This window comes from Engystomops pustulosus, chromosome 6, assembly GCF_040894005.1.
Source record: "Engystomops pustulosus chromosome 6, aEngPut4.maternal, whole genome shotgun sequence".
NCBI lineage: Eukaryota > Metazoa > Chordata > Amphibia > Anura > Leptodactylidae > Engystomops > Engystomops pustulosus.
This window is the reverse complement of record NC_092416.1, coordinates 139208079-139219565: the sequence shown is the minus strand read 5'-3', so window position 1 is coordinate 139219565 and position 11487 is coordinate 139208079. Positions and strand designations below refer to the sequence as shown.

General features: G+C 37.9%; 1 protein-coding gene across 2 annotated transcripts in view; it reads right to left on the bottom strand.

Annotated features, from left to right (window-relative positions):
- Positions 1–1035: 1035 nt before the first annotated feature.
- The window catches only part of TMEM98 (transmembrane protein 98), a 30730-nt gene continuing 20278 nt past the window's right edge, over positions 1036–11487 (bottom strand). For both annotated transcript variants that reach the window (XM_072111357.1, XM_072111358.1), the window contains exons 6-7: positions 7892–7951; positions 1036–5428 (exon numbers count right to left, since the gene is read on the bottom strand). In XM_072111357.1, coding sequence (XP_071967458.1) covers positions 5221–5428; positions 7892–7951 — 268 coding nt within the window. In that variant the 3' untranslated portion in view covers positions 1036–5220. The remainder of the gene's footprint in view (positions 5429–7891; positions 7952–11487) is intronic.

The window sequence follows — 11487 nt, the reverse complement described above, 5'->3', positions numbered from 1 at the left end:
CCCTTGGTCAGGTTTGTACCACCTGATATTGCATAATATAATATAATAATATATTTCCCAATAATATAATAATATTGCTCTATATCATTGTGCGCCTCTAGGAATTTGCAGCAAGAAACATGTAGAAAACAGGTAGAAAAGCAAGAATTCCTACAATACTAACTATCTCAGCATTCCCTAGTCTGTAACATTGAAGGAATGGCCCCATTCACAGGGACAGTATTCTATTTCTATTTTCCACCAGGACTGGTACCTGCATAGAGAAAGTATCATGAAAAGATTTGTATTGGATACAGTCCTTGCTGTAGCATATAAATCTTGTTGTAATCTGGTATCAGAACACTAGGGATAGATGTATCTTTATAGATATCATCCATTGGCTGAGGTTAATAATCTATCATTCCGATTTCTGTTGTTTCAATTTAAAGGATAGATACCAAAGGATTCTTTCTATTGTGCTACTTATTTTTGATGGGACATACCCTACAAGACATGTTTAGTCAATCCACAAGTCTGTGGTACAGTACAAATTGACCCTTGCGCTGCAAAACATCCAACAAGAGGTCCGTTATCCTTAGGCCTCATGCACTTGACCAAATGGGGGCCAGTGATACGGCAACACAATATGCAGCAGCATCACGGCCCCCACAGAGGTCTATGGCACCCAATCAGTGTCTCACCGCACCATGACTGAGACGGGTGCTCGCCTATCTTTGGAGAGGTGAGAGGTAAGAAGTGCTCACCCCTCCTCTTCCCGGCCACGTGCTCGTCGGTTTGTGGCCCGGTGAGCACACGATCGTGTGCATTAACCCTTACTGTTTTATCTTATTAGTGACGGCAGAAGCATGATACAGGATTGTGCATGTTCTAAGGGATTTTAACTCATGCTGCTGTCCTACTCAGTTCGCCACTAATATACACAAATAAAATACTGATATACAAGCTAGTTGGATGAAGTCCTCATAATATCCTACCACACAAAATTCTGTATGTTTAGTTCTATAGGCCCATTTAACAGTGGGTAATAAGGCACCGTCAGCGTTAGAAGCAGTTTATTATAGAAATATATAACATAATATACAACAAAGACCAATCTATTACATGTAAACCAAGGAGCAGATGCTATTCTAGAGATAAGAATTGTGCAGGTTTGATATATACAGACACTAGATACAAAAGCAGATTATATATATATGCTCAGCCTCCAGAAATGTTTTTTTTTTGTATTCTTAAAGAGCTGTATTTACAAGACAATATTTTAAGATAGTTATCACATAGCGATGCTGTGGAAGCAGTGGTATAAACAATAAGGAATCTTAAAGAAACTCTCCAGCAAAAAGTGCAGAGTATATGACACTCCTTTTCTTGCAGTTATCCTCTCTGCTCACCATTTTGACATCTGTACTTTATATTATCAATCCCATGATGCCTCAGCACAGGAACACATTGACAGGTAGAGCCTGTATCATATTTCCTTGCTATGTCCTAGATATGGCCTCCTTAAATTCTAAGAGACCATAAATAGATGCAAAGTTATATTCTACGTTATAACTGTGAGAGCAATGAGTCGGTAGAGAATCTGGTTGGTACAGTCCATGCTTTTGTCATCAGTAGGGTACATGCCTGAAGTAGTGACTCCCAATGAGACCACACAAAGGCATGTAATTTAGGGTATGGGAACAATATGAAAGTAAAACATATTACTGGAATGCTTCATTAACTATTTATTCTTTTATTGTCAGTTCTGTGGGATTTCATGTGTTTTTTTGTTTTTATATATTTTTTATTTTTTTCCTTTTACAGGAATTATGCCATGTAGATTATCAGGCTGATATACAGGAATCATGTTATGGAGCAGGAGCTGCTGACCAGATTGATGTAAAAACTTCTATTTAATAGCAAGAGCGTAATCACACTGCTGATTATAATGCACCCATTTAACCCAATGAAGTGAATGGATCATCCCATATAGGATGTCCTTGTGAATAAGCCCTAGTTTGTTTTATTTAAATTTCTGTTTGTTTTTAGCAGAGTATTGTGGGTGAGCCCACACAGTAATGTCTTCAAGCTCACACAGTATAGCCTGTATCACATTGTAAAAATTACAAGTTACACTGAATCTTACACAAAACTATATGAATCTGCTTATATCAACATTCTCTCTATTCTGATGGCAGTAAAATAGACTTCAATTTGTATGACCGGTTCCCTTTAAAATTCAACTGGGCCTGCATCAGTATTGTATCATGAAATTGTGGAGTATTAATTCATTGGCTGTCAAGATTGGCAGATTACCCGGACAGGCCACCATGGCTAATCATGATTGTACACTAAAACATTGGCAATCTGGTCTGCATCCACTCATAGTAAGGTGTGAAAAGTTAGTAAATGTTTATCACATGGAAGAGTACTATAGGATACATTGTGGGGCAATTTAACAAGCCTAGATCTATGTGTTTGTAGACTGCTGAAGGTTTTGTAATATTTGAAAGTACAGACAGTCACCAGGTTACATACAAGATAACTTGGAACTGTATAGTTTATAATTGTAGCTCCAGAGAAATTTTTTTTGTCCCAGTGAAAATTGTATTTTTAATTATTTTTTTTCTGTAGCTAGGGGTCATCTGTAATTCAGGTGTCCTTAAGTAGGGGACCCCCTGTATACAGATTATATTGTAGACTGTTGTACTCTTTGGAGTTCAGAGCTTGAAGGTGATAAGTAGTAACTGTATCATACCCAGGATCTTACTAAATATGTCTGGATTGACTTGTAAGCCATAAAAATGAGTGTTTTGCCACTCTAGAGGTTTTGAGGTCCCTGGCAGTTCGACCCCTCCTTGCCTGATCAGATATTTATCATGTTAAGACCATTTTGGGCTGTGTCTTTACTAAGTACAATACTGAAACAATTCACTTTATTCTACGAGTAGGTACAGATGTTTTTGTTTAAATAATTTTTATAGTAAAAATTATTTAGAGTTTCAATGCTTTTTGGGGTGCTCAACAGTTTTATGTTTTCTGTTACATGAGGGCTTCTTTTTTTTGGGTTTAATGTACAGGGTGCAACAAAGGGTGGGTTTACAAGTTCAGTTTTTCAGATGCAATTTTTGAAGCCAAAAGCAGTTGTGGATCAGAATATGAGAACGTAGCACTGAGAAGCTGTTTATTACTCCACTGCTGGTTCGCACATCAAAAACCGCACCTAAAAAACTGAAAGTGTGAAAGCGCCCAAAAAGCTCAGGATGGTGGAATATCTTGCGAAATACAAATTGGATCGAAAAACTAAAAATATATGTTTCAAATATTTTTTTCAAAAATGAATCCAATGATACCAAACTTGGCCCCACCTATCCCCAACCCCTGGGGTGGGGCAGGCCTAATTTCTTTTATTGCAGATTCAGATTTCCCAGGAAAAATAACATTTTCTCTCACACATCGTAGAGCTTGATCAACTTAAGTCTCTTCCCCTCTAATGATGGGGATTTTTTTCATTGCTTACAAAGTTTTCAAATATGAGTATCAAATATCATTCTGTACATTAAGTGCTTGCATTTGGTAACATTGTATAGCTTTTACAAAAATATTGCATACATCTATTTTCAGGTTTTGGATCAGATTTTTTAAAATATCACCTTTTTCAACATTTTTGCACACATTTAGATTTTTGGCGATTCCAGCGCCATCTGTCACCAAATTTGAAAAAGGCCTAGATCAAATCAATGTAATTTTTTCTTGGGGAATCGGAATCTGCAATAAAAATTGGGGTTTCCATTTAAGATTTTACAGTTGCCCCACCCCCAGGGGTTGGGGGTAGGAGGCCAAATTTGGTATCATTGGATATGTATAGACATGTATGTTAGACATATATATAGTTTTTAGATATGAGGTATACCTCAAAAAATATTCCACCCACTCAACCTTTTTGTTACACCCTGCAGTTTCATTGGTCTCTTAGGCTATATTTAATTTACAGATTTTTAAAAATTAATTTTATGCCAAGTGCCACATAAATAACATGTTACCTTTATTTAATGTAGTTAAATAGTCAAATCTTAATTTAGTAAGTGTCTATATTAGTGAATTTTTCTTTTTTCCAGTCTAAAATTATGTATTTTACTTCCCCGATAGGTGAAGTGGCGTTGTCATCAATTGATATATGTGATGCGCTATCCTTTTCTGAAAGCAATCTAGTTGATCACATTGGCAAATTACCAATGGGTAATTTAGAGCCCCTGTTGCTAAACTTGAGCCACAAACCTTCCCCTAATCATATGGCAGTGGCGCCAGTGATCAGATGCTACAGCAGAAGGCTGTTGCTACTCGCAGCCTGGCTCCTGCTGTAGATCACACAGGCACAGCCCCTGTGTATGTGTAATAGGCATTGAATGCCTCTTTGTCCTGGTGGTCCTTTACCTGCTTGCCTGTATAATGCTTTTTGAATTTTTCTCATCTATTAAGCATTCATAGATTGTAAGCTTTTACAAACAGGACCCTCAATGCAATTGTTTAATTTATCACAGACAAAATTAGACATGACACCATTTATTCTTTATAGTTGGTGAAATGCTGTGTAATATCTCGTTACTATTTTGATCCCATTATATAATTATAATTTTATTAATTTAAGTGGTACACTCAAATGCAAATATGAGGCCAGATCTCTGGCATGACCTAAGGCTCATGCTGTGCTATAGACTCAGGAAATGGAGAATGTATCTCTTCTGCCTGCATACAATTTATGGTTTCTCTTGGCTCTTGTCTACATGTGTATTGAGAGCAGGCATAGAGGATCTCATGGGTGTAGGTCGTTTTAAGTTTAAAATTTGGTGGGTGGTTTTGGTGTTTGGTGGGTGGATAGAAGTTTTTGGCCCCTGGCTACTGCGTATATATTATAATCCTTACTTCTGCCCTTACAGTAACAGGTTACCTCCTGCTCTCCCCATGACGCACCTAAGGCCAAGTGGCTGTATACCGATGGCTAACTGTATAAGGGGATGTAGAATTGCTGGTAGAGGAAACATAAGCCACCCCTTAATATTTTTATCATATATTTTGTCTGGACTAAAGCTGTTTCATCTACTTTTTTTTATAAAAAAAAGGACACTTCAGGTTTCAAAGGTGATACACTCTCCCTCCCAGAGAATCTATGAGAGAAATTGGGAAAATTGAGGCTACTAAAAAGAAGCATTTCTGAGGTTTCCCAAGTGCTATCCCAGGTTGCTAGATTGTAGACTGTTCTTGAAGGAAGTTATCTGTCCCTGTGATCACACGTTCAGGTTCGGTGGCCATTGCAGCTTCTCTGAGAACTTGCATATGTTCCTCAGCAGCCGAAAGGGACTGATCGATCCAATCCAAGCCGACTGTCAGGTGACAGGCATTTTTTGTCACCAAAACAAGATGACTAACCGACAGCAGAAGAGCAGTGGTTCTGAAAATAGAAATACATGGTAAGGACAAGTTCTAGTATCTTAAAGAGGACCTTTCACTATCTCCCCCAACTACAACACTTTTCACCCATTGCGTCGCTCTACTGAGTTAAAAAATTTTTCTCTCTTGTACCTACTGCTTCTGAGCAATGCAAAATAAGCAACCCACGCCAGAATTTGGTGGGTTGATGCATAAAAAGTGTTGGCAAGTTAGAGTAGTTGGTAAAAGGTCGTCTTTACCAATTTTGCGTTTCTCAAAAGTATTGTCATTAATGGCATTACTATATGTATAAAGGATTGTGCCTTGACTAGGTAAGAGCATAAAAATGCATTGGCATATTGATAAAATTCATTTGAAGGAAATCTCCCCCAAAACTTTTTTTAGCAAAACTTTTTTTCATTGAATCCATGTTTCTGAAATAAAAAAGCTTACTTTGCACATTACATTTTTAGATGGGCATTTATTACGGTAATAGTATTGCAGGGTCCATAATTTGGGTTCACAAATCACGCTGTAATTTACACTGTGATTTTTAGCGCAAGGGCTAAATGAAGCTGGTCTGAACTAACTCGACATTCATGAAGGTGATATAGAGCTTGGTAGAGTCTAAAAAAGAAACAAATAAGTGCGCTAAAAAAAGGGTTGGGAACCTAGACGTGAAGGAAAAGTGCTGGGATTCCACAGCTGCAACCAAATTGTACTTTTTTGTGGCACAAACAGTTTATAATGGCACAGGCATTCCAAGCAACAACTATGGACCCAAAAAACCTGGAGTAAAAATGATATTGAATGTTTTTTCAACAGCATTTTTGCAGACCTATGTGTCTCAATGGTTAAAGAATACAAAGTAAAACCCTTTCTCGTCTAATCCTGCAGCCTTTATAGAATTATAGTCTGTTACCATTGAGACTCTTAGGTCTGCATAAGAGTTTTATACACCACATGTACAATATACACCAATGTTTTTTCAGTTGGAGACATCTAACTTGAGCACACACAGATTAATTTCAGAATTCTGACATAATTTGCACAAAAGGCTTTTCAAACTAGGAAAACTAGCATCAAACTCATGAATGATAAACCAGGGACACTTACTCATAGATCCAGGCACTATGACCGTGGTGATATTCTTATATTTATTATCCATGGCACCTTCCTTCTAAAATCAGCTTTTAAAACTTTGCTAAATAGCAAAAAGGACTCTGGGGGTGTTACCAGAGCCCCTCTGCCTCACCCTCCTCACTGCTCCCTCATCACTTTCCCATGGAAACAAATATAAGAAGATTACCACAGTCACAGTGCCTGGATCTATGAGTACGTGCCCCTGGTTTATCATTCTTGATTTTGTTGGTAGATTTCCTATAACATACGTTATGCCATTATTTATCTAGTTTTGGACACTTTTATGATTTGTATGAAAAAGGATCATAAGGTCCTAAGTTGTGACACCCTGTGCCAAAGTTTTCTGTTATGACATAAACTAAGCCAAATACTAGAAGGTGTAAAGTTAAAGGGGTATTCCAGGAATCAGCATAATTCATATGCAAATGCATACTCAAAATATAAGCTAATGTGTAATTAGTTGTTATTTAAAATTTTGCTCCTCTTAGCAGAAAAATGCTGATGACATAGACTGTAATGAAGAATTAAAATGCTAGATGGCCGCTGGTCACATGTCCACATCACTTGTCCTGCACCTGCCTGGGCAGGTCATGTGATCACCACTTTGTTTGGCTGTAGTCGGTTGGTTGCACCGCATCCAGTATGGCCAGTGTTTTGGTGATGGCAGTTACACATCATTACTATGGTAACAGAGCAAGAAAACCTGTTACATCATCACTGGGAGCAGAGCCTGAGAGGGAGGAGGAGTTACTGGGAACTAAAGGATCATGGGACTTGTATTTTCCTGTGGCGGCCATCTTGTTGATAACTCCACCTACTTTAGAGAGGACATAAAATGTTGTAAATCATAAAATCAAATTATTTAAGCTACGTTTTGTGACTAATGACATTGAGTATTGTTGTATTCATTTATTTATATCATCATGGGTTTTTGTGTCAGACATTCATATTCCCGGAATACCCCTTTAAATGAGAATGTCTTATAGTAAGGCCTCATTCACATGGCCGTTGGGGTAAATACGGCTGTCATATGTACGTCATATATACATCCCCCATAAGCCGGCAATGGGTGCACTTGTCCTATCTTTCTCCGGAGTATTTAACCTAAAACAGATTTCGATCTTTATCGGAATCTAGCACATTGTATGTCCGCCTGGTCTAACTTTTAACTTTTGGTTTAACTTTTAGACAGCATTTATAAGGGTAAAAGTTCAGTAGACTGTGGCAGAATTACTTACTATCCGACTAGTCTCCAAGTTTTCTCTACTATTGTGCCCCCTATAGTGACAAGACTAGATTCCATGTTCATATATATATTTTCTGATTATATTTTCTTGCATACCGTGCATCGAGTAGTTTCGGGTCCAGAGGAGGATACATAGACCGTACCACATCATCGACTCTAAATAGAGCATAGTAATATTAGATGGCAGATCATGACATAGATATCAATCATATTAGTAGCTGGATATGTGTTTGTGCACTATACAAACCAGTATCTCCATTAGTGCACCACAGAAACCTCACATGTGAAATGTGTAATGTATTCCACATGTGAAATTGTGAGGAAGTATAGAAAAGTTTTGGGGTTTTTTCCTGGTAAAAAAAACTTTCCTGATCTGTATGTAGGATTGTATTCTGTCTTTTGTTCTAAATATATGGCATAGAACCATCATACTTCCATTCACTTTACATATTGTTATTATGGACAAACAAAAAGCCTCTATTTCAACAGAAACCTTTGTGCTGGTATTAGATCTGGTATTGCAGGTCTGCTCCATTCGTTTAAATAGAACTGTTACAACAGGAGTGGTATTTCTGGGTTTTTTTTCTGATTTCAAGGAGATGGCAGAAATAAAATGGACCCCAAGATATCAAGCGGTACATCCTATATACATAATTTAAGTTTTCATTTTGTAGGCAATGTCACAATTTTTCTCTTTCCTCTGTTATTTGCATAGAAATCAGATGACCCCATAGTATCCTGGTTGACACTTTTTTGAATGGCAGAGGGGGACAAACTCTCTAAGGGTAGTGGTCACGAGTATTTAGGTCTACACTTGCGACCAACCTGTTATTCAGGATAGAGACAGGATCACAACAATGTACTCCTATATTCTGGGAGACTAAAGAAAAAACGTTGACTGCTCAATACTAATGACATGTAAGGAGTTAAAGGGACACCCTTCAGGCTTAAATACTGCCCCACTATACACTAGTATAGTCATCATAAGCTGCCATCCAGAAGTTGACTTGTGATAATGTACCTGAACTATAGGACATTGGTGAATAGAGGACATATTAGGGTGACTCTTCCCCACCCCTGTGGCTCTTATAGGTCATTTGTATTTAAAGTTAGGTTATTGCATAGTCCTGAATCTCCCTGAAAATAGCAGGATGTTATTTTGATCATGTCACTATCCCGGATAACTGGTTGGGGGAAGTTTGTGAACCTACATCATCATGACATGTTCCTTTTGAGTTTGGGGGCAACTGCAACCCTCTTAATAAATGTTCATGCTGTTTCCCTCTTTGGCTTGTTCAAGACATTGAGGTCCTTATTTTGGGAGACCGGTTTCCTGCTCCAGAAATATAGCCCTGTACCCCAATTTTAGGATCTACTTTTATTGATGTGACGTCTAATGGAAGTATCTAATCTACAATAATGACAGAATTCCATGAGACAGCAGCATTATCTTATTTGGCGAGTATAAGGCCAAGACATTTGTAACAAAAGGAAGGAAAGGGCTGTGACCCTGTAACAATGGTGGCCAAACAGCATGCTAGGAAGCCATGCTGAGAATTTTAGTATCTCCATGGCAGGAGGGCAACAGATTGCCATTCAATGAATTGCTCTTTGTTGTATTAGACCAGATTAATGCATTGTATACAGTAGAGGTTTGGATCACTCACATGAAAATCCTAATATCTCTGCAGTGTTATTTAGGATTTAGAAAAACCCTATAGACTAGGAAGCAGACAATGGGAGGAATTATAACTTCTGTCCTCTGAAATTGTGGCTTCAACCTACTTACATTTGGGTTAATTTGTGCTAAAATTGTCCAAAATTCTTCTGCCTTTCATTTCATTTGCAGCTGGAAAACTACGTAGGAGGTAGTCTATGAAGCCAGACATCTTAAAAATTACCAAAATGGTCTCAATCTCACCCCAGTAAATGGGAGGCATTGAAAGTAGAATAATACCATGAAGATGTACCAAATTTATGAATATATTTAATGCAACATTAAAGGAAATCTACCATCAAAATCCATCATGATAAACCAGGAGCACTTGCTCATAGTTCCAGGCACAGTGACTGGTAATCATCTTATATTTGTTATGAGCAGAACATGTCTCACTCAATCCCCTGCTCTCTCCCTCTGCCTGTGTATTATAGCAGCAGCGGGAAGTGCAGGGGAAGGGTAGACCTGCTCTGCTGAATGTAACACCCTGTGAAGCTACAACAGGGCTCTGGAAACACCCACCAGAGCCCTTAGGCTCCTTAGAATAATTATATAAGTTGATTTTAGAAGGAAGGAGGCCATCAATAGCAAAAATAAGAAGATTACTACAGTCACAGTGCCTGGATCTTTGATCCTTTGTGACGTTAAATATCACCTGATCTACACCCAGTTTAGACACCTCCTGATGAGACATTGAAGAAATGGGGGTCGGGGCACGGACAAGGGATTCAGTATTGTGCCACTACTTAGGGTAAGGTTTGATACTCTGTTATCCCCTTTCTTCTATTTATCTTTTTATATAATTTTGTGCTGTTTCAAGCCATGTCCTTTCTTTATTCTTGGACTCTTGCACATTCTTTACATTCTCTGTACATATTGCATTACTTTGGTGTGTAATTGAGAGATCTTAAAGCGACACCTAGTGGCCAAATTACAGTTTTTCCCATTGTCCTATTTACTTGCATGTACAGATCCCGTTCCTTTTTTCAAAATGTTCTTCATAATTAGGTGGAATAGAGAATAGTATCCACTTTTTATTAACTGTAATTTTATATGATTAATTATTAATAAATCAAATGTATTTTATACCTTTCTGTATTTTAACTCTTCTCTTGATTTATAATAGGGGATTCTTCTGCTTTTAGTTAATAGGGTATTTAGAAGGAAGGAGGCCATATGTAGCACATATAAGAAGATTACAGCAGTCGCGGTGCCTGGATATATGGGTAAGTGCCTCTGGTTTATCTTGATGGATTTTGAGGGTGGATTTCCTTTAAGTCAAGGTAGTCTCCAAAAAAACTGACTACAATATCCCCCTCCCTACTGTGTTCTCTCAACATAAGAAAAGAGGCAATTTATTCACTAGTCAATGAGGACAATGAGGGGACAGAGGGGATTTCATTGTGAATTGTCATGCATATAAGCTCAGCCTGCCAGGTGCATTCACTAGTAACATACATAGGTATTATGTGGAGCTGTGGACTCCAGCTGTTACAAAGTTCCTAAAAAGATTTAAAGAGATTGTTTCATCCATTTCAACACTATTTACCCTGTATGGTTGCCACTGTCCTGCTTATCTGGGATCCTCATAGCAAAAATTAGATGAATGTAAATGAGATGGAATAGTATTACAAAAGATATAGCCAAGAGGGACTCTTTATGGAAAATATAGGGGATTCCAAAGGAGTAGCAGCATCACATGAGCCTAAAGGTAGATATTGCCAATTCATGATATGAGCTGTAAAAGGAAGGCACTATAGTGTGACCTTTCGTATGACCCTAATACCTAAACTCTTATAATATAATCCAATTGTTAAGGAGATTGCACTGGTTTCGGACGCCATCTTGACTACTGTCCGCCATCTTAGATACAGCGGCCATGTTCCCTGACCATTGTCAAGTTAATGTCATGATTCAAACTTCATTTTATGTAACCTGTTTGCTCGCCTGTCAGGTAATTCCCTTTGACATTTAA